The sequence below is a fragment of the Filicampus tigris genome, chromosome 19 (genome assembly GCF_054856515.1).
Source record: "Filicampus tigris isolate MCC_2025a chromosome 19, RoL_Ftig_1.0, whole genome shotgun sequence".
NCBI classification, from domain to species: Eukaryota; Metazoa; Chordata; class Actinopteri; order Syngnathiformes; family Syngnathidae; genus Filicampus; species Filicampus tigris.
Genome location: NC_141235.1, coordinates 2,214,032 through 2,237,704, shown reverse-complemented (window position 1 = coordinate 2,237,704; position 23,673 = coordinate 2,214,032). Strand labels below are relative to the sequence as shown.

Below are 23,673 nucleotides of genomic sequence, written 5' to 3'. Positions count from 1 at the left end.
GACGGGCGGGGTGCGGAATGATCGGGACGGGGGCGGCAATTGGGGGGGGGGGGGGGCGGGGGGTTCACGGAGACGGCATGCTGCTGTTGGCGGTGGAGCTGTGGTCATCCCGGGACAAGCTGTGACTGACTGACTGTGGCGGCGGTGCGGATGTCACGACTGTGATGGGGCTCACGAGAGGACTTTTTTCGACTCGGGATCGCCGGGATCCACACAAGACTGCACAGCACTGGGTAGTTGGGACGCCAGCGCACGTACATGCCGGGGTGGGCAAACCTTTTGGCTTCGGGGCCACATTGGAGGGTGAAAACGAAAGATGGGCCGACGACATTCGCAGATGGAAAAAAAAAAAAAGCTCTAATTGAATAAATGATCAATCCTAACTTTATTACTGATAATTAAGTATTTCATAAAAAAATTAAAAATAAAAACTGAAATGTAAATACTTTGTTAATATGAAGAAATACAAAAAGTACAGGATGGGGCCAAAATAGATTTTTTAATTAACTTTTTTTTTTTTTTTCTTATATACTTCAGTTTGTAAATGGCAGCAAAGAAGGTATTAAAGAAGGAAGGGAGGCTAGAAAGATGCATGAATAAAAACCCGGTGTGATGGAGAGAAGCACAGAAGGAAGAAAGGAAAGAATGAGGGAGTAACTGTAAGAAAGGAAGGTTGGAGGTTAGGAAGGAAAGATGAATCTAGTTCGCCTGAAGTGGAAGGTAGGAGGCAAAGAAGGAAGGCAGACCAGCAGGTTTGAGTGAAGGAAAGAAGGAAGGATGAGAGGATGCATGAATAAACAGCTGGTTTGAGGGAAGGAAGGAAGGAAGGAAGCAAAGGAATGGATGAGGGAAGAAGGCAAAAGGGGAACATAGGAAAGAAGACAAAAAGGAAGGTAGGAGGGATTTGGGAGAAGGAAGGAAGGAAGGGAGATGGTCAGGACGAAATGATCTGAGGGAAAAAAAATGAAAATGTGATCAAATGAAAAACTGTAAAAGTCTACTTTTGGCCCACCCTGTTTTATGTCATATGTTTTTTTTTTGTTTTTTTGGGGGGGGTTGAAATTTGCAAGCAGGCCGTGTGTTGTTGCAATTGAAGGACAGATGGGTGCCGGCGCATGTGTCCCGCGGGCCATTCTTTGCCCTCCCCTGGTATGTACAGCGCACACAAAAAGCGAGATACCTTGCAAGTCAGCTTTCATCAATGTAACTTTTGTGGGCCAAAAAAACAAAACAAAACAAAACAAAAAAAAAAAAAGCAAACCAAGTTAGATGGTTAGTCGATGCACACAGATGCCTGTCAAGTGCAGAAAGATGACACAACCTTCCATCTGGGTTAGTGGGTTAACTTTCTTTTTTTATCCCAAACGGCGAATGACTCGAATGGTGAACGGGGGGAATAAAAAAAAAATAAATTAAAAAAAAAAAAAAAAAAAAAAAAAGGGGGAAGGATGGGAGCCCATTTGCCGCCGTCGCGAGCCAAGCGGTGTGGCGGCCGCCTCACCTTCGCACCCGCGCTCCACCTGGCCCACGGTGGCCAGCGCGTCGGCCAGGAGGTCGGGAAGCCGGCCGTTCAGGTCCAGGGTGGCCAGGCAGCCCTGGAAGCCCTCGCGCGAGTGCACCAGCTTGGGGAGGTCGCGGTACATCTCTTTGGACACGCCCCCGATGTGCAGGTCACCTGTGGCGGGAGACGCGGCGCGGCCAATCAGTGAGTGACGCCTTTCTGGACCAATCAGGTCTGACGCCGAAGTTTTTCGACGATCGTCCCATTGAAAGGCAGAGTTCCCCGCGCTGTTGTTTTTCTACATTTGCAGGGGTGCTACTGAGTCAGGTTGGGGGGAGCCCCTCCCCCACCCCCCACAATGCCGCATCGTGTCGTTGAGTTGCTACGTACCCTTCAAGTCGAGGTTCTTGGCGCCCATGGTGGTCTGCGTGGTGACTTTGGTGTCGATCTTGACGGTGTGGAGGTTGTTGGTGTCCCGCGAGATGTGCACGTTGTGCCAGTGGTTGTCGTTCAAGGGGCTGTTGGAGTTGCCCTTGATCAGGTGGGCGCCGTTGCCCAGGTCCGAGATGTAGTGCAGGTATCTAGGAGATTTAAAAAAAAAAAAAAAAAAAGGCAACTTTCACCATGACATACTTCCAGGTGGCAAATGCGCGGATGTCGCCATTAGTAAACAAAGCGTTGACATATCATTTGACCGCACCAAACAGCCCAAACAGTGGCTTGAATGATGATTTTAGCCTTCCTCCCGACCCCCCTACTTTGAATGCGTGACGTGTCAAAGAGGGACTGGCTAGTTGACTTGCCAGTTACTAGTCTCAGACACTTGAGACTAGCTAGCAAGCTACACGAGCACATGAAAAAAAGCGCAATGAGCTAGTTTTGTTTTCAGATTAGCCTGAGAATTTTTCAACACATTCAGCATACATCCTTCATGTAGCTGACTTCAAAAATTCTCTGCCGCAGCTTTCACACATTTTTTAGCGTCGACCATTCTACGGCGGAAAAATCGACTAGTTGTCATCATTCATGTTGCTCCTGTCTGGGGCGGCAGCGATCGCACGTTTTTAGAATCAACGATTCCGTTGATGATCCTGGTCCTCGCGGTGGCTTACCCTTTGACCAGCTCCACCACGATGAAGTCGTTGCCGTCGCCGCGGTTGAAGAGGACCAGGCCGTCGGGCGAGGTGGTCTTGAACTGCATGAAGAGGTGCATGGAGTAGTAGGCCTGCAGCGTGGGCAGCGTGACGAAGCTGGAGCGCGAGCGGAAGGTGACCGGGTCGGCCACGATGCTCTTGTAGCCGATGACGGCGTTGAGCTCGCAGTAGTCGATGTCGCCGTTCTTGCACAGGTCGATGTAGGGCATGCCGTTGAGCGCCAGGCCCTGCAGGTGCCCGATGAAGTTGGACGGCACGGCCGGCATGAAGCGCTTCTCCGTCACGATGCCCGTCTCCACGTTGTGGAACTCCAGCTGGGTGTGGTCGCCCGCCATTTGACCTGCGGGTGGCCAGAGTCACGCCTGAGATCCGTTCCACAGCCTTGCCGTCCCATGAAAACCAAGCGCCGTGGCGCCTTGAGATACGCGCCACCTGACCGGACCGGACCATTTTCGTTGACTTGACTTGCGAGGCCAAATCTTGCAGTTTACTGCCAGAAAATGACACTTTGTGTATCTAAAAACAACCGCATAACTTTGCCTTGAAATCTACTAGCTTAATGCTAGCACAATGATGAAACTGCACCGGTGGTCCAACGAAAAGCCTCAATTCTGCTGCGTTGTGAGCATTCAAGCAACGGATATTTCAACGCAAAGGGCGGAGCTTCGCGTGTAGATGCGTATTATAACAACACTCACGGGAATAGATTCTTTATCCTCGGTGAAGAACATCACCGCAGTTTATAGAGGAGCTGTCATCATCTCTGTTAAGTTTATCAGTATGTCTGTATTTGAGTGCCCCCAGGTGGCCGAGGCGCGCACACGAGAAGGAGCGGCACAATGGCCCTTGAGTTGAAGCAAAACATGCTTACATTTTTAATTTCGCTATGTCATGATTGTATATTTTTATGAAGCACATGGCTCAAAATAGCAACTTTTCATTAGTCACATGACTTAAATCTTGATTCGTCACAGCAAGGTTCCATCAACTTGATGGACATTTTTTGGAGCCAATGGCGACGGACATACGTGCTCGGCCTAATAGCGTAATTGCCCAAGTCATGTTTAAAGTACTCTCCCAATATATCAATAAAAAAAAAATACCAACATGCTCGCTAAAAAAAAACGTTATTTGCCTCTACAAAGGTTCAATCAAAGCAATTGGGAGTCTTGTTCAAAAATGACTTTGGCAATGAAGTTATGAGGCTAACAAATGGTTTTCATGAGACAGGACAAAAAAAAAAAAAAAAAAAACACATCGGTCTCATAATACAGTGAACCCCCGCATATTTTTGGTTGACTAGTCACAAATTTGTGGATTTTTTTTGGCGCCGTTTTTTTATCCACCGTCGTCGTGTTTCATCTCAAAATACTGCCTTGGCGGCATCTGGAGGAGGAGCTTCGTTTATTCAGGCCATTGCTTTGTCTAATTGAAAAAAAAAAAAAGTGCTTTGCTGCCATCTTGTGGCAATTACAACCCATTTTGCACGGGCAACATCCGTCGCCATCTGCGTATCTTTATCTGTATGTATCGCGGCGGGCGGTTCACTGTATAGCCAAGTCGTGTGCAAATGTCGTCATTTGATTGGCGGGTGGAGTGCGGCGGGTTACCTTCGACGGGCTGCAGGTCGTCCACGGTGAGCTTGAGGCCCTTGCCGCGCCGGACCACCCGCACCGTGTGCCACTCATTATCATTGAGACCCGAGCCCGCAAAGATGGTCTCTGGGCCTTTACCTACACATAGCCCAGAGGACCGTTACACATATGCACACAGGGGGGCGCCGCAGAGACAAGACAAGAGATGCCAGACGGAGACAGAAGACGACCAGGCGGGCTGAATTGATGACGGTGAGCAAATGAAAAATGAGGACGGAATCTCACGCACGCGCGCACACATTCACGTCAGTTAGGCCGCCCTCCTCTCTTAAATTCCACTTTGAGTGCAGTACTGCACCAACCCACACGGTGGTGCTACTGTTACTAGGTACTTTCTGCGCCAAAATGTGAACTATATGCTTACCGCGCCTCTAATAAAATGACCATTGCCTTCATTCTCATAAAATAAGAGCAATTCTATTTTCTCATCACGTTACCACTTTATTCTTCTTAAACGATGCCCTTATTATCGTAACAATAGTTTTTCTTGTAATATCACATTATTCTTCCGGTCAACCCGCACCTTTGTTGTCATAGAAATTTAATGTTTAATCTCATAATTTAACTCCATAAGAATAAAGGCATGTTTGTATGAAAAATAGTTTTTTTAAACATGTTTTTTTTTTTTAACATTTTCGAGCAAACCCTTGTGATAGTTTGTCTTAAGTGCTGAATCATGGCCATTTTTGGGGGGATATATTGTATATATATATTGTAATATTGAAATAAAATATTTTTTTCTTCAAAAAGAAAGTTGCAAAATATATTTAGAATACATAGCTATAATGTTATGAGGAAAAATGCAATTCTATGAGACTATATTAAGACTAAGATGAGACAAAATGTAAATGTTTGTAATAAAGTCATGATTTAATGAGAAATGATTAAAATATGAGAAAAATGTCTATACAAGAATAAATGTGATTTTTTGTTTTTGTCCATTCAGGAGCAGAACCTTGTGATTCTCGAGTGTAGTACTCCAACAAAGCACATGGTGGCACTAGACACCCACGCACGCACACACACGCACACACCCACGCACGCACGCACGCACGCAGAGCATTGAACGCGGATTTCTCCTTGGCGCCGAGGCGCCCACGCCAGCTCCCAATTTGCCATCGTCCGCTGCGCACTTGACAGCCCCAAGTTGCGCCGTCCCCACCCGCCAAAGCTCGGCAGCGGTGCGCGCCCCCACCTGAAAAGCGCCCCCCACCCCACCTTCCCCGCACTTCTGCCCCGCCCCTCCCCCCCGCAAGCCTCGCCGGTTGGAGTGAGTGCGCCGATGCTGACCTATGGGCGGTAATGACAGGGGAGGCGAGCGAGAAGAAACTGACCTCAACCCATTTGGCTGCGGAAAATGTCAAGAATCATTCACGCATACACACACGTAACACCGGGGTAGGGATGCTCACACACGCCGCTCGCTCACGCCGAGTACAAGTACCAACAGTTGAGTACTTGTCCATACCGAGCACAAATACTTGGCATGTCTTCCAATTTTGATAAAAATGGGTTTTGATAAAATATTGTTCAAAACCACAAATGAATTACTTTCACTGAACTGTAACAATTTAAGAATACGTCAAAATATGACTATAATTATTATTACCATCATTTTGTTGTATCGTGTTATGTTTTATGTTTAAGATGCATATGACGGGCTGGTATCGGGTCTTGTAGTATCGGGGCATTTTAAAGTGTGTCAGTACGAGACAAAAAACTGTCATTTTAATGATTTCCCCCTTCCGACATCTACTAGTAAAAATAAGATGAGTAATTTTTTGTCACAATAAACATTAAAAATTATTCACCTTACAATAATAAACTTGTACATAGAAAAATATGATTTTCTGCAAATACATTTAGTATAATACACAATTTCTATGAATAAATTCTGAATTTCAAGTGAAATAATTCTGACAGGAGGAGGGGGAAAAAAAAAGTTGAAATTTCATGAGAGTAAAAGGACATCACATGAAAAACGGACAAATTTGATCAGAATAAAGTCTCAACAACGCACACATTTTATATGAATAAATTGGAAAAAAAATTGCAAGCAAAACCTTGCAACATTGTATCTTTACTCTCATTAAACGGCGCTTTTCCCACATTTTATGAATTCAAATAAGTAGTTTTCCATCACAACTGCCATCACGTTGCAAATGTCCCCAAACAACACATTTTTCAAAGCTTGCCCTAAATGGGGGTGAAGGGCCGGCCGGGCAACCGCCTCCCATTCGGCTGCGGGAAAACGCCAAGCGGCGCGCACACAAAGTCAATCTCACATACGCAGGTGGCGAGTGAAAGTGCAAAACACGGAAACACAATTAACGAGATTGCGTTTCCGCCCGCTCCAAAACGAGCGTGTATTGTTGTGTAGCCGTGTGTAGCTCGTCCCCCGGAGGAGACTCAGCTGTGCTCCAGGCATGAGCATCTCATCCTGTTAGCATGGATCACTGCGCCGCATCGTGTGAGACAGGCAGACAGTCAATACCATCGCGTACATACCAACAACACGTGTGTGTGTGTGTGTGTGTGTGTGTGTGTGTGTGCGCGTGTGGGTGTACGCCGATGTGGTGCGCGCTGACGTGTGTGCTTTTCCTTCTTTTTTTTTTTTTTCATTTATCTAGCACTGCATTGTGAGAAAGAAAAGGAAAAAAAAAAAAGATAGAGGGAGACTGCTGTGTGGGAGATGCAGTGATCTGTGTCAACCTGGGGAGCACACGCGCACACACAACTACACGACAAACACATACGCGCAAATACGCGCGCGCACACGCGGGGCTTTTTTGGGTCAGTGCCGCGTGCCACATGGCGAGTCTTGTAAAATGATTTCAACTTCATCCTCAGAAAATTCATTCGTGGAAAATTCTGCCTTCATTCTTATTCAAAGTTGCATTTTTTTCTCTCTCCTCTTAATGATACCGAATTATTCTCATAAAATTCAGACTTTATTCTCAGAAAAAATTGCTTTTTTTTCCCCTTGTAAAACGATTCTGGTAAAAATTGCAATAAAAACACCTCTTGTAAAAATGTCCTTTCTCTACATCACATTCCAACTTCCAACATTCTGCCTTTGTCCTCTTAAAAGGTCCTCATAATAACACCAATTTACTCTTAGAAAATTCAGACTTCATTCTCAGAAAAATGACTATACCTTCGTAATGTCATGACTTTACTCTTGTAAAATTATGCCCTTTATCGCCCTGAAAAATATTATTTCTTTCTCTCGTCAGATAACCTTACTGTCATAAAATTGAGACTTTATTCTCCTAAAAAAGCAGCCCAATTTTTTTTTTTTTTACATCTTTTTATCGAAAAATAATATTGCGACTTACTTCCCCCAAAATTACGCTATTTGATTGAAATAATTGGATAAAAAAAATGTTTTTACCAATTTTGAATAAAGCACTCAATTTTACAGTTTGGCAAGACTTTCTCTTATTCAATTTTGTGTCAGAAAAAAACCCAAATTGAAGTTCATGAAGTTACACCTTCAGTTTAATTAAAAAAAAAGGTATTATTTCCCCTCACTTTGTTTAGGATTTTGTCTGGTAAAAGCTTGTATTTTCTTTCCTAAACAGATCGCAAAAAAGAAAAAGTGGCACACGTGTTGACTGAATAGCGGCGTGTCTAAAATGTGTCGGCCATAGATTGGATGCGGGCCTGGTGGCTGGCTAGCGGCGTTTCTATGGCAACTGCAGTCGTCCATTTCACCGCCTCCTTGCCGTCACGGAGCATTCGTCTCCCGCCCGCTCTCTCTACCTCCCCCCCCTCGCTTTCTTCCTCGCTCTGTGCTCGTGACAGACACAAACGCCACGCCGGGGAATTCAATTTCATCTGGGATTCGACTGCGCTCGCAGCAGCATGACGGGAAAGTCGCGAGCGGCAAACACACACGCACGCACGCACACACACACACACACGCGCGCACACGCGCGCACACGCGGTATGAAGCCGTTCGCCAACATTTCTCATGTGGCCGCAAACAAATAAAAGCCCCCGAGGCGTGGATGTGCGGCACATATTTTTAATTAACTGACTTGACGTGCTAGCACGTTAGCTGGAGCTTTCATTGCACCCGTCCCTATCTGGGCTAAAATGGCCGACCAGGACACACACTGAAACTGAAAGCGACGATGTTGCTGAGTTGGAATTTGACCATGCTGTTACGACAAAATAAGAATACAACTTTCTTCTCATAAAATAACAAAACAATGTCTTTTGTCAGGAAAAAGAATAAAGTTGAATTTGAAGAAAAAACAAACAAAACGTATGTTACTTTACCAGAAATAATGCTGTCAGTCAGATAGGTGATAAGAAAAATGAGTAATTAGGGCTAGCCTGAAAATGAAAATCTCCATTTCCTTTCCTGGGAAAAATCCGATTTGCGATTTGATTGAAAGCACAATGTTACAAGAATATTTACGTTTCCAATATTGTTACAACGAAATAATATTACAGATTTTTTCCTTAGGAAAAAGCGCATTTAAAAGGGAAAAAAAAAGTGTATTTTGAAAAAAAAAAAAGGAAATTTATAATAATAAATAATAATAAAATAAAAAACAAAATACAATATTTAAAAAATATATTTTAAAAATATTATATTCGATCAAAAATTATTACATGACAAGCTCACAAATAGCGTTTGTGTGAACAAGTATGGGAACATTAAGCTCGCCACATTTCAGCAGCTCACAAATCACTTCCTGTTTGCGCTCTTATTTTGAAGCCTATTCACGCCACTTCCGTTGGACTACTAAGCAGACCGGCGCTAACTTTACAACGGCCATGGAAGCTATCACGGCATGCTTTGTTGCCCTTTCAAGTAACACTTGCGTTGTCACTTGTCTTCGATGTGTTATTTTGTATTTTTATTATTTTATTAGGCTGCTGTAATACAGTTGCAGACACTGGTGTTGTGTCTTGTGGTTTTTTTGCTACTTTTGGTCTTAAATTATTGTGACTTAGTGACGCCAACAAAAAAGTGATACGTTTAAATGTCGCCAATGCATTTTATTTGCTGATTTTTCAAATCCGAGTTTTGCATTTAGCAGACCGGCCCACCGTGAAATGGGCAGAATATCCAGGTGACCGATGCGGGCCTGGCACGCACGCGCGCGCGCGCACAAATGTTGAATGGCAGATAGCGCTCGGATGAGTGAACACACACATTGGGAAGAGGAAGAAAAAGAGGATGAGGATGTGCTTATGTGAGATGGAGGCTGACTTACTGGCGGTACAGTTTATCCTGATACAGTCTGGAGGGAGAGCAGAGCAGAGGGTTAATGCCGCACACGCGCACGCGGCCTCCACGCCCTGGGGACGCACACGTCGACACACCGCCGGCGCCTCGCCACCCTCGCGCTCGGGCGGCGACCCGACCGGACGGCCGCAGCCGAGGTCTCGCGTCGTCGTCGCCGCCCGGGCCGGAGCCGTGCAACGAATCGACTCATTCGTTGGGTTGGTTTGTCCTTTTTTCAATTCGCCCTTTTTGTCACTCGATGTGTCGCGTGGCGTCAACCGCAGAGAAGGCGTGGCTGCAGACGACCAGAGACCCACACATGCGCCCCCACTATGAGACGTGTTGTGCCAAGAGGGGTACACGCATATCGACCGTCGGAGCTTCCTTTGCGATCAACGTCGGCAAAAGTCCGATTATCGAGAGTGATGAAGCTGTTCATTGTCAACCTATTGACGACCGATGTTTCGTGCCTCTAAAAGATTATGCCGAGCGATTATCCTGCGGTGCGTTAAGAAGGATTTTCCCTCTTTGATTAAAATGGTAAATGTGCTTTCGATGATACATCCTTATCACGGCCTCCATGATTGTGACGTGGAAAGGCAGCCAATCGGGAAGCTCGCTACTGGCCGTGTCGCGCGTTTGAGTGACGTGTCTCAAGTAATTTGTAAGAATAAATAAAATAATTGTCACTCGCCGCAGTAAAAATGACGAGACGATACATGACGGGAGGAGAGCACAATCAGTGTTAGTCGAGCTTCTTCAATTTCTGCGGCACCGCGTTGCCTCTTACGGGTCAGTCTTGGTACTACAACTGACATGATCACGTGCCCAAGAATGAAAAAAAAAAAAAAAATGTTTTCCTGCTCATGTGTGCGGCGTCGCTATGTGTGCACCCCGCTTTATTTTGTGAGTTGTGATGTTGTCGAATCGTTTGCGTGGCTGGGGGACGCACAGGTCCACTGGCAGTAAGCAGAGAGCGCAGCTTGAAGCTCGGACCCTCTGTTCGACATCATACAAAAAAGACAGCTCACCTCTGCCGGCCTTATTGCCGTTTCAAACAGACAGTGGAACCTCTGAAGAACGCGTGACGTGATCCCGTGGGACGACAACGTCATGAAACGCGAGCACAAGAGCTCGTTACATCAAACGAGATGAAGCCTTTGGCCCTGGTGAAGCAGCATGTGGCTCATTACATCAACCGGATGTTTTGTGAGGGGGGAGGGGGGGGGAATTTTGACCGTAACGGGAAAATGAAGAGGTTCCACTGCCACGCCGGCCGGTCCAAAGGACGACTGCAAATGAATTGCATGCCCGATTGTCATTGAGGACATTGCAGTCGCAGCCGGATTCCCCTGGAAGGTATGATTGCAAGGAGTGCGTGCGAGTACCTAGGTTGACAGTGAGGCGCACGCGGCCGCCGTCCAGCTCCAGGCGCAGGGTGTCGGCCGAGTTGCGGGACGTGGTTGCCATGAGAACGCCGTAGGCCCGCTGGGAGCGGAAGCGCAGCGACACGTCCTCCGCCTCCGTGTGCATGGCCATGGGCAGCTGCACCTTCATAAACTTGCTGCCGTCGTACGACAGGATGGTCGCGTCTGCGGGGGGGGGGGGGGCGAAAGGGAGGCACGCCGGCCGAGCGTGAGACGAGGGGGAAAAACATGCAAAGCGCGCGCGTCGGGATGCGCGAGGTTGTTTTTCCGACGCTCAGTTCAACGTAATTGTGCACAATTGTTTGTTTATGATCGCGCGACCTGCTACGTGCGGCCGGCTCGTTGCTGCGGCTGGGCGATTGATCGGAATGGAATCGTGATGTTTGGCTACTGACGATCGCAAACATCCGTGCGTTGGATTGTAAAACTAAACGCATAACACAAAGGATCATTCAGGTTGGAGAGCTAATTTGTGGTTTGAAAAAGCGTTTGGGTTGTGCAATAATTAGCGAGGTTTGACATCAACTAACAATCGTGTTTATGAATCGTGATTCCAATATCCGCCAAAACAATCACCATGATTGTTTTTTTCCATGAATTGCCCAGCCCCCGACGTCATTCCTGAGCCGAATTTGGAGGCTCAAGAGACGGCAGATAATGACATGATAGTGATCGGAAAGCAGCCTGCTATGTGTGAGCAGGCGATTAGAAAAGGAATCATTTGGACTTGGTAAGGAGACCTCATACTTATTTCCCCGAGTTGAGCTTTGAACGCTCTGCTCCAAGCAGCTGTGAACAATTTGTGCGCGTGTGATCACGCCACAGCTGGCCGCGACATGCGCTGCCACTTTTGTCTCCAGACTCGCTGACGTAGCGTCCGAGCTGATTGCCGAAGCTCGTTTGCGAGACGCAAGCGAGGGCACGGTTGCACGTGCGCTCGCGCCGCCGCAAACGACGGGAGGAGTGTTTCCCGATAGACGACGACGCCGCCGCCACAACTGAGCGTGCCTGAATCGACCGCCCCGCGCTAAAAATAGCGTCGGCTAGCTGCCGGCTTGCGGTGATCAGGTTGCATCAGAATATGCGGCGGCGGTGGCGGGCCCAACGAAGCCCGCTCAGGTGATCCCATCTGCGCGGTGCTTTTGCATACTCATTTGCATACTCATTTGCATATCCCCGCATGTTCTCACCCGCGCTACCTGCTGGGGCCAATCCTCCGCCGCTAAACTGTTTACCTCCGAGGACGCCCGTCTTTATTGGACAATTACGTACGCGGCGAAACGCGCTCTCTCCCTTTCTTTCTGTCCCTCTCCGATGCCTTTTTCACTCTCTCTCTCTTTTTTTTTGCCCTCTCTCGCTCTCTCTGCGTTCCTACTTTGCTTTCGACCCCCTTCGCTCTTCCTGTTTCCGCGGGAGACGGCGGGAGCCAAGGCAAAAACAACAGAACAGGAAGAGAGGGAGGCTCATGCATACTGATGAGGGGAGAGGGAGATAGCGTGCCTGCCTGCCTGCGTGCGTGTGTGTGTGTGTGTGTGTGTGTGTGTGTGTGCGCGCGCGTGCGTGTGTGTGTGGCCATGTCAGAAGAAGTGAGCGAATTTATGTGTGAACAGAGGAGGGTTTAGTTAAGTGAGGGAGGCGGAAGCTGTTGGTTAAAATGCAAATGAAGCCTCATTAACGGCGAGCCGAGAAGAAGGACGAGATGAAGATGGTCGCGTAGCGTGAAAAGCGCCGGAGAAAAAGAAGAGCAGCGCTCGCCGTTATTCGCGCCAATCGTTTTTTTTTTTTTTTTTTTGTTACTGGCAATGTAATATTCGCTTTGATGACGGCTGCTTCGCTTTTGTGACCAAAGAGGCCGTCGGACGAGGCCGAAGCGCCAGGCTGGATGGCAAATCTTCACGCGCCATTGAAATGATCGGGAACGCCATTCATGTGTTTGAAGGAGACAAGTAGCACTCTATCTTATTACACTTTAAAAAAAATAACGAATGGAATGAAACCGCCGTTGCCACACTGTCTCCTTCAATGCACATTGATGCCCGCTGAAATGCACGGAGGGGAATTCAAACCCCCCCCAAAAGCTTCTAAATTTTGATACAAAAAAACAGGCGGTAGAAGATGAGTAAAAACAACCCGGCCCAAAAACAACAAAAACACTGCTGAAAGATTTTTGTCAAATTTGAAAAAAAAAAAAAAAAAGGTGTCAAATGGCGAGTATGTGAGAGTCGACTGTCTAAGCTCCTCTCTCAGCTTCTCAGTACGGCAGTAATATTGGACGTTTTTCCCAGAAGATGAAAAAAATGATAAATGTTTGTGATGGTTTTTTTTTTCATAGAAAAATAATACAGTGGAGCCCCTGCATACTCACAGGTCGGCACCCCAGGATTCGCATATTCGCAGCTTTTTTTCCCAGTTTATTTTTCAATATTTATTTATTTTTTTTTTATATTTGAGGGGCAGGTGTTTTTTTTTTTTTCTTTTCCTCATCTTTCCCCCTCATCACCCCCCCGAAGAGCGCGAGTCTGCTATAAAAAGCTGTGAAACAATTTGTGTTGGCGTGATTTTATTATAGTGGCCCTGGGCGGCCAAGTCACACACACCAAAAAGAGCCGCAATGAATTTATCATGGGGCACCCGCTGTTCAATTCTTGACATTCCCTTTTATTAGGTTTTGACAATGCCATTTTTTATTTATTTATTTTTTCCAAGGCAGCGCAGTAGCTCGAGAAGCCCCTTTTCCCCTGATGATAAACGCCGGCATTTTTCTATGCACTGCTCTGCATGAACGGCACAAACATGAAATCGGGTGGCCGAGTCAATCGTGCAATTTTGCGCCTTGGCTGCTACATCACAGACGGCGGCTTTCGCACTGCCTGCGAACGCCGGCGCCGGATCACGGCGTCCGATCATCTTTCAAAGAGGAAGCAGTGACAGGAAACATGTCCGCTCTTTGGAGAGTAAACATTGGCGGCGTGTTCGTTTAAGAAGAGAGGGGGTGGAACAAAGAGTGGCGGAGGAGGACGAGGAGGGAGGGAGGGAGCGAGGATGCTAAATAAAAAAAAAAAAAAAAGGGAGGAAGAAACCGCAGGTAGAAGGCGTAAACACGGCCAATCACGCTCTCCATCTGCTTCTCCATCTGTGCTTCCTTTAATCCGGCGACGCAGCAGTTAGTGACCCCTCAATGCACACACACACACGCACACGCGCACGCACACACACACACAGAGTTTGGGATGAGAAACACTTTCGAGTCCCGCGACAAACGCCGCCGCTTCTCCTTCTTGTCAGACTCCATCTCGCCGGTTGTATCAGTCCCGCCGCCGCTGTTCCCTCTCTCAATTCGTGGCTATTTTCCTTGCCGGTATCTCGCTGCGGAGATTCTCGCCCGCTGTCCCCTCACGTCTGTTCCGAGCCAGCGCCTCCGCCCCCTCCGCGCCGCTCCTATCGCTTTGCTCACCTCCGCCGCGGCCCCTCGCTCCGACCTGACGTCTTTTTTTTTGCCGCCGCCGCCGAATAAAAAATAAGACGTTGAGCCGTTCCGACAAAGGGCCGCCGTTTTTGGCATCGATCTTTACGCGGGTGATTATTTTAAAAACACGGCGTCAACATGAGGACTGAGCAGGCGGCCCAGCGTGACTCGGTCGAAATGGCGATCATGGCGTTATTTTAACATGACAGGCTCCTCATTTTCATGGCGTTTTTTCAGAATGGCTGGAGCTGGCAAATTTCTGGATTTTGCTTAATATAAGGTATCAGGTACTCATGGAGGATGCTGATATTAGTCACTGATACAAAAACAAAAAAAAAAGAAACTGACATTGATTAAGTCCTCCTTGGCAGTAGTTGGCGCTATAGAAACGTCTTTGTTCACAATTGATTGCCAGGAAAATAGAAAAATGAACATCTGTATATTGGAGGTATGAGTACTCAAAAAGTGAACACTCAGCTGGAAAATAAACGGTATCAAGCATTGCTAATGTTGTCTAGTAGTCCTCTTTTGTCTTTTTTTTTAGATTGAAGACGACAAATGTAGACAAAAGAGGAAAAGGCACACATTTGTCAGAATCCAATCGTCCATCAAGAAGATTTGTGAGCGGCTAGCGAGCGGCTAGCGAGCGGCTAGCGAGCGGCTAGCGAGCGGCTAGCAAGCGGCTAGCAAGCGGCTAGCAAGCGGCTAGCAAGCGGCTAGCAAGCGGCTAGCAAGCGGCGCTCGGCGTCACCTCTCTCGCAGGATCGTCCCAGGTACCCGGTGCCCGAGCAGTCGCAGACGTAGCGGTTCCATCCCTCGCGGCAGACGCCGTTGTGCTGGCAGGGGTTGGACAGGCACTGCTTGGGCGGCTCCCTGGAGCACGACGGCTTGACGCCCACCGCCCGCTGGGCCTCGGCCAGCCGACGGATGTCTTTGCTCTGGCCGTCCACAAACAGGTCGCGGATGCAGCCCACGTAGCCGTAGTTCAACAGCGCCGTCCACACCTGAGGCGGGCAAAGCGGCAACGGAAGAAAAAAAAAAAAAAAAAAGGTCAAGCTAGGCGCTAAATGACTTTGACATTTGGCAGTTTCTTAAAATCTAATTGCCTGAGTAGCTCGGCAATAAACTCAAACGGTTGTGTTCTCTCTTTAATTAGCTGCTACTTTTCAGGAACTCGTGTGTACAGTGGTGGCTTCATCTTAATACGTTTTTGCATTCAAATGTGTTTGCCTTTAAAGCCCCCAGAGATGGCTAAAAACGAGTGCATTTTGCCGCTTAACTTATATTCCACAAACGCAAAATTCATCAGCATGCCCTGTTTCAACTAGTGGGCCTGCTGGAAACATGTTCTCACATCATTGTGTGAACCAATTACAATACCTTCATCGCTCCATTTTTCAAAACAACTTTGTACGAGCCGTGTTGCATCAGAAGCTCACTTATACTTCAAATTTTGGCTCGCAACACAAAAGCAAAAATCAAGGGAGAAGATTTTCACTCACCTAAGCTGCAATAACATTTGTCATTTTTCACACAGGATAAAAAATAAATGCCAAATATCCATTACTTAGTGTTATACCTTACCACATAGATGATATTTGTTAGCCCGTCTATGGCACTTCGCAACTTTGTGTTAGCATTATGCTTGCAGGTTTAAGGCAAAGTTATGTGGTGGTTCTTAATACACAACGTGTGCTTTGTTGTACGATTAGTTTGATAGTAAACCTCAAATGGGAGTAGCATTATAAAGAATGAAGAATCACGAAGCCCAAAGTCGAAGCAAAAACCCTCAAGTCGCCTTGTTTTTCAAAGCACCGTCCTTAAGTCAAAAGATCCACACAAATTCTTCTCAGAAGTGTGGAGGCTTTTCTACGTGTATTTTTTGTCGTTGTTTTTTTTTTTTGACCCAAAACGATCTTAACGCACCTCTGTGGGGAAGATGAGTCCGGCGCGGTCCTCGGGAAGACCCCCGAGGTAAAGCGTGTCGTCCAGGTCCAGGATCTCGTTGTCGCCGGGCGCCGTGTACGCCGTTCTCACGCTGTTCACCGAGATGGTCCCTGAACGCAGCACAAACATGGTCGCAATGACCCTCAGCCACCACCACCATCATCATCATCGTCGTCACCACCGTCGTCGTCGTCATCATCATCATCATCATCCCGCCTCTCCCTTTGCACTCCTCCACAAGGCAAGCGACACAAATGCGCACCCTCAACCGTGAGTCATCATCAGCAGTAGCGGCGAGCGAGCAACGTCCACCATTTTGTCATCAATAAATCACGGCACGTTTATTTTTAGTCGCTGGCCGCCGCTAACAATCGAGAAGTAACGAGGGCGGGATGAGAAAAGCGAGTGCGCCGTTTGCAATTACAAAGTCATAAACAATGCTAGTGTATATTGATGTTTGGAGTGTTGGATTCAATAAGCCGTCGTTTGTTTTCTGACTACAGACAGTGGGCAGACAAACAGGATTACTGCCTTTTCCACAGGGGAGCAGCAAAGCGGGCAAATTTTAGCTCGGGCCCCGTCGTGCCAACAACGGCGTCCAAAAAGTGACGCGCTAGGAGAGGCGAGCGAGGGGGAGGCGGGGCCACGTCGCTTGCGCAACGTCCCCCGCTCCTGAAGCTATTGTGCCAGCCATCTTGTCTCCTTTAGATCAGAATACGCATGAGAGTACGTTACGGATGCCGGGGGGGAGGGGGGTGGGGGGTGGGGGGTGGGGTGGGGGCTTTGTTTTGTTGGCACAGTCAATCAGTGACGGGGAAAGTATAACAAGAACAAGATAAGGCAAATACATTTGGGTAATCAAATCAAATAATCAAATGAATGCATGGAGGAACACATTCAAGTCAAGAGGAACAAAAAGGGCAAATGGAGGCAAATATCAAATTTGGCGAGTAATCCATTGGGAAAAAAGAAGAGCGTTTCAAATCGGGCAGATCCAAACAACATTTGGATCAAGTCAAGTGTGAAAGGATGTATGAGAAGGTACCCGAGCGTCCGTCCCTCTGGAAGTCCACGTGGTACCATTCGCCGTCATTGACCTTCCTGTCGATGGCTTTGGTCTTGGTGGTGCCGGAGCCCATGTCCAGCAGCAGGTACAGGTGGCCGTCCAGCATCTCGATGGCAAAGAAATCCACCTGAACGGCCAACGGGACGCCGCGTTAGTCAAAAGTTCAGCATCAAAATCGGGATCGTCTTGATCGTCACTGTGTGAAATGCAACGGGATTTGACGTTGTTACACCTTGGTGCCTTATATGAACTTAAAGCGGAAGTCGACCCAAACATTTTTTTTCCAAGAATATGTTCGATGTAAATCCACTAGTTGAAACGGGGCATTCTGATGAATTTGGGCGTTTGTGGAATAAGTGTCAATCCACTGGTTTTTAGCCATCTCTGGGGTCGGCCATTTTGTCTTCTGTCGCCTGAAAATGACATCACAACTGCTCACGACCACCAATCACGGCTGACCTGTTTTCTGAATCTGAGCCGTGATTGGTCGTTGTGAGCAGTTATGATGTCATTTTCAGTCGACAGACGTGACAAAATGGCCGCCCGCAGGGATGGCTAAAAACCAGTGGATTAACACTTATTCCACAAACGCAATATTTATCATTTTTCAACTAGTGGATTTACATGGAGCATATTCTTGAAAAAAAAAAAAAAGACAAGAATTGAGCGGGTCTCTCGACTTACCTTGACGGTGGGCGGCGTGCGGGGATCCTTGCGCTGCATCTGCCGGGGCTTGCCGTGGCTGAAGAGCATCAAGCCGTTGGGCTCGGTGGTCCTGAAGTCGAAGGAGATGGAGCCCGCCTTCTTGGCCGTCCACTTGCTGAGCGCCACGAAGGACTCGGGCGTGTCGAAGGTGACGGGATCCAGCGTGGCCACGCTCTCGCACTTGAAGGAGACCACGCCGCTAACCTGGGGGAGGGGGGAGGGCGATCGGCGTCAGGAGCCATTAGACGCAGCTTATCGCTAATGAAACGCAATCCTTACGGGATTGAGACCGCGCCAGGTTCTGCCCGCGGCTACATTTCAACAACATAATCCCATTTAGCGAGAGGAGAAAGTCTTTAAAAACGGTGTAGAACGAAGGCCCTGATTATCGCGAGGGACACGTTCCAGGCACACATGCAATGGGAGAAGATCTGCAATATAGCGAGACCGGCTAATAGCGTAGGCGGTATTTCAGACTACTGTATACAGCTCAAGGTTATTATAGTTCACAAAGACTAGCAAAATAACTACAACTAAAATCGAAAACACAAGGGCCTTGCAAGTAGAAGTTGAAAACTCACAAGAAGAGCATCCCTTAAAAAGACAACCTAAAAACAAAGCGGGGACTTGTATTGTATGTTGGTCTTATTAGTGGCAAACTGTCGCCTTTTCGGACCGAAACGACAGCGGGTTGTGGTCGTGGCAACGTTTCAACAAGATGATCCCGTTTAGCCGGAGGAGAGCGTCTTTAGAGCTGCTGTGGGACAATAAAGGGATGTCGGCAGCAGTTGCATACAAAGAGAAGACAATATGGCTGACTCCACCTTCATCTTCGGGTCTCCCTGTTTAGCGAGTCTGGACAGCTCCAGCCGCACATCGTTATTCTTGTACACCACCTTCAGGGAAGAAACAAAAAAAAAAAAAAGAAGAGATTTAAGGGGTAAGAGGAGAAAGGACGAAACACGAAGTCACCTTTGAATCCCAAAAGATGGAGCCTTTTATTTGGAAGAACTTCTTGGGAGTCATTTCAAACACGGGTAATTGGAGAGTAATCGGGGAGTGTCCTTTGATGATCACCCTGTGTCAGAATCAGCCACTGCAAGAAGACCTTTTGAGTCCCAAATGAAGTGGATTTGAACCCAGGGATACCGGCCATTCCACAGTCCCACTACTTACATTTGCGGACATACTCGAGTTTTATTGAAGTACAACACATTTCAGAGTAAATGACATTTGACCAGCCTTTTGCAAGAAATATGCTATCTAACGTCCTTGGTGGGTTTTTTTTTTGTTGTTGACAAAAGCGCATCAATAGTGGAGAGAAAAAAAGTGTGGTTGAATTATTTTCACGTATTGTGGTCTGGTGACTATTTTGAGAGGAGCGAGCCGAGCCGGGCCGGGCCGGTGGCTTGCGTTCTTTCTCTCTGAGTGAGCAGCAGAAGACGGCGCTTGTGCCGAGCATTCTGATGCCACCGGCGCGTACACAGGCTCGGCTTTATTAACCCGAAGGGGCACCCACCCTACCCCCCACCCCGCCGCCTTCGGCTCGGGGGGCCTTTGCCCCCTTCCTTTGACACGTTCCTACCCGTTGGCCACGGCATGTATTAGTCAAGCACGTTAGATAAAACGATGCAAAGCATTCACTGTAAATTTTACATCCAAACACACGCAGGCAAATGCAAGTCAACTAAATAATACGAAATAAAATAAGACGAATTGGAATAGACATTATGTAAAAAGATAAAACCAAATCAAAACAATTCAAACAGAATATACGTGGCACACGTCTTCAGGCGCTTGCACGAGCGATGACGGCGTTGGCGCTATTAAATATGGAAATGTGCCAGCGCAGGCAGGCCCGCTTTAAACGGGATCCATCTTAATGGATACGTACAACTCTCTGTTTGGCACGTCATCTGTCATCTGGTTTGTTTACGACGCTTGCTTGCTGCGTGAATGAAAGACGACACACGCACGCTTCGTATTTACGTCTCCTCGGCGCGGGTTGCGCATAAGAATAACGTGCGTCGCAACCCGGCTAATTAGCAAGCGGCTAGTCCCTCAACGACGATCCACATCAGCAATTCTCTCTGATGTTGGCAAGGTGTCTGGGACTTTCGGTGAGAATCTGCCAGTTGGAAGCGTCTCTGTTTGTGCACGTGCTTTTTTTTTTTTTTTTTCCTATGAAGAGAATGTTGGTAAAATATGAGGAAAAGATATGCAAGCACACGTCACTGTAATGACCATTTGCAGTCAACATTATCGGACATGGGAGGAAATGTCATTTTTCTAGCCATAACTACCCAATGATTAATTGATTTTTTTTTTTTTTTTTTTAAATGTGTGCCATCCAGGATCAGGAATGAATACAAGTAGGCTTAATTGAATTTGAATTGCGCATTCAGTTGGGAAAACTGAAGCCTTGACGTCATCCAACAGAAAGGAACTGCGATGCACTTGAAATCGTTGAAAGATGATTGCGGAAAAGGTTTTTACATGGACGTCGGTGGTTATTTTTCAATTTCACGGCGGCGCACGCGACGTGCGGCTGCATGAGGAATGTAAGTCAAAGAGATTTGCGACAGGATTAGTCCCGCCGAGGGACGCCGAATCTATCGTAAGCGACTGAATCAGTCAGACGGAAGATGTAACTGAGCGACGGAGCATACAAATATATCATTTAGGTTGCGTGCATTGTTTGAAGTCAAGCCAGACATTTGTTTTAAAAGACATTAGACACGTTTGAAGATAAAAGCCGAAACCTCAAGTAAGACATTAAGCAAGACAGATTCCCAAAAGAAAGAGCCGTCTTCCTTATTTGCGCTGTTGATATAGCAAGGCAAGGCGCTCGCTCCCCACCTCTTTCAAACAGCCCATGAAGTTGTTGCTGACTGGAGATCCGGGCAGGTCAGCCGTGCTGGGGCTCCCGCCCACGTAGAAGAAGTCGTCGGAGCCCAGCATGGTGTAGTCCTCCTGGGTGTAGCCCGTGGTGGTCAGGATGCCGTCCACCGAGATGGTCACCTACACAACAAAGCACAGGGAAAGGACACGCTATATACTCACAGCCAAAGGCGGCGCTAGGCGCTAGCTAGGTGCAGACCAGCCAAATTAGCCCCCGTTACTCTGGCAACCAAATGTGTATGTGGCGGGGAGATGGCCTGATTGGTTTGGGCAACTGTGTGTGTTTCTGCGTTCGATGTAGGGCTGTGTGTCAGAAGAAGAAGAAGAAGAAGAAGAAGAAAAAGAAGAAGCCATCCGCGCAAGGCCAGGTTGGAAGGAAACCTCGCGCTAGCTGGTGGAGGGAATGTGTTGCAGACAGTTCTGGCTACCATGGCAAATATCTGGGCTCGGTGGCGTCGCGGTCAGTTTCCAGGTTACTGGTGTCAGAGGTCTTGGTTTTAAAGATGGCAGTTCAAAGCACCCAAAGGTCAGCGTCCACCCTCGACCCAACCCAGTAGATGGGCCTTCAAGTCAGAGTTCAGGGAACTTCCTTCTGGGTTTGGGGACAAATTCAACCCAGTGACCCAAGATAAAATCTGGTTTTTGGATCTGGAGTTCAGTGTTACACGTAGCTTGGTAAACCGACATAGGCTACACTCTGGAAGGCTAAGAAAGTTACCATGACTCAGAGTCAGGCGGAATGGCGGACATATTTTTCAACCCGATAGAATTAGGTTCTAATTTGGGTTAAGGGCTGCTCTTCCTCTGACTTTGGCGATAAATACGTGTCAGAATAGCAACGACACGTGCCCGCCTCCGGAAGGCGAAGGTAATGAGTGAGACAGAGCTCCAACCATTCCAAAGAGTCAGACTCTCGGTGTGGCGGTCCGAGTACAGCTTTGTCAACCCAACAGACCCAGGATGAAATCTGGATTCGGGCTCCTTTGACAAGTTCCTTCACCCAAGAGACCCTCTCCAAACCAAGGTTCCAGGTCCTGGGAAATCGTGAGATGCAATGGCACCAAAGAGTTTGTGTCAGTCTAGAGGTTCTTCAAGCCAACAAAACCGGGTTGTCAGAAGTAGGATGCCGTCCGACCTCCAGAAGGGGGATGCGTTCTGAGTGATCTTGGTACCATGCCAAGTAGCCCGGCTCTTAATCCCGTGGCAGGTTTTTCAACACAGCAGGCATCCGGGTTGATGGTATTCCTCTTCTTTCAGAGTTTGGCAACAATTTGTCTCAGATGTGGGGAGCTAATCTGTGATAGAGTACCACTACACAAGTGGGTGGTAGCCTGTCTCAGCTGCTGCGGTCAAGGTTTTTCAAACCGATACTCCTGCCAAATGGGATGGTTAGTCCCGATGGAAAGATGTGGCGAGCCTGCCGCGCTCAAGGGTTTTTCAACCCAAGAGACTAATCTATCTGTGGCAAGACTCCTCCGTGAGGAAACTGGTGTCGGGAGGAGGATTCCTATAAGTCAATCCACGGTGAGCCCAGTTGAGACAGGCAACCCCCGACAACGCTAAACTTGCAGACGCTCACCAGGACACGCTACTGGACGAAACCAACGCCTTTGTACCTTTTTTCGATCTTGGGGCTGAGAACGCATTTTGCGCTACGACAGATATTCACGTCCACTACCAGGGTCGCTTTGTCATCCGATGCCTGAGCAAACGGTGTCACGGAAGATTGCCCTACAAACGCTGACTCCACCTTTGCATTCGAAGCTCTTTGCCCCGTCGCCGAGTTGATTTACTCGCCCAGCCCAGACGACTTTTAGCAGCCCGCCTGGCTCAACACACAAAGCAGTCCATTTTGCCATCCAACAGGCTCCAATCCCGTCACTTGAAGGGCGTTGTCAGGATTCTTACTGTTTGTTTCCAGTAGCGGGAGGAAGGTGTTAGTAGAGCCTGCCGGCTTCTTGGTGCTAGTTAGTAGTGTCGAGGTACTGAGGTCAGGCTTGATGATGTTAGTAAGCTGCGATGGTGTTAGTGTGTTGTTAGTTGCGATGATGTTGTTAGTGGGGGTTTGCCATCTTGGGGGTGGGGTGTTTTTTTTTTTGTTTTTTTTCTCAGCTCAGATGACACCCTGACGACGAGCACGCACTTATTGATTAATACACACACTTACTTACACGTGTTAGATGGGTCACAGCTCATTCCGCAAGTAGATGTAAAACATGCAGCGCGGGGTGCTCATTCCACATGCGCAAAGAGAACGATGGGATGACGGGGAAGAGCATGCAGCGGCAGCTGGGAAGACGGGAAAACAAAAATAATTCAAGCTACAAGCGGCGACGAACGGGCCCTCGCATCTCATTTCTCACGGGGCAAAATCATCGTCAAACTTTGACGTCATACTCTTTTCCACGCTAGATGGCTTAGGGCAAAAAAAACTTCACAATTTAGCTCCGGCCCATCTTTTTTGGATACCTGCTTCAAAATGGAGTTGTGGCTCATTTTGGTGAATTCCTTAGTAGTAATTTGGCAAAATACGAGCCTTGGAATTCTGCCAAAAGGTCTGCTTCAACCTAAAATGGCCGACTGTTCAATTTTGGTTGGGATTGACA

At 47.6% G+C, this 23,673-nt stretch overlaps 1 protein-coding gene across 12 annotated transcripts in view; it reads right to left on the bottom strand.

Annotated features, from left to right (window-relative positions):
* The window catches only part of nrxn1a (neurexin 1a), a 67,345-nt gene that overhangs the window by 13,543 nt on the left and 30,129 nt on the right, over window positions 1-23,673 (bottom strand). For 7 of the 12 annotated variants that reach the window (XM_086016927.1, XM_086016916.1, XM_086016918.1 and 4 more), the window contains 13 exons: window positions 21,026-21,187; window positions 18,991-19,062; window positions 18,146-18,370; window positions 17,441-17,588; window positions 16,375-16,505; window positions 15,200-15,452; window positions 10,944-11,147; window positions 9,545-9,571; window positions 4,266-4,388; window positions 2,614-2,995; window positions 1,892-2,082; window positions 1,502-1,675; window positions 1,181-1,207 (listed from right to left, as the gene is read on the bottom strand). In XM_086016927.1, the coding sequence (XP_085873053.1) occupies window positions 1,181-1,207; window positions 1,502-1,675; window positions 1,892-2,082; window positions 2,614-2,995; window positions 4,266-4,388; window positions 9,545-9,571; window positions 10,944-11,147; window positions 15,200-15,452; window positions 16,375-16,505; window positions 17,441-17,588; window positions 18,146-18,370; window positions 18,991-19,062; window positions 21,026-21,187 (2,119 nt within the window). The remainder of the gene's footprint in view (window positions 1-1,180; window positions 1,208-1,501; window positions 1,676-1,891; window positions 2,083-2,613; window positions 2,996-4,265; window positions 4,389-9,544; window positions 9,572-10,943; window positions 11,148-15,199; window positions 15,453-16,374; window positions 16,506-17,440; window positions 17,589-18,145; window positions 18,371-18,990; window positions 19,063-21,025; window positions 21,188-23,673) is intronic. The other 5 variants (XM_086016920.1, XM_086016925.1, XM_086016924.1 and 2 more) reach the window with 2 other exon arrangements.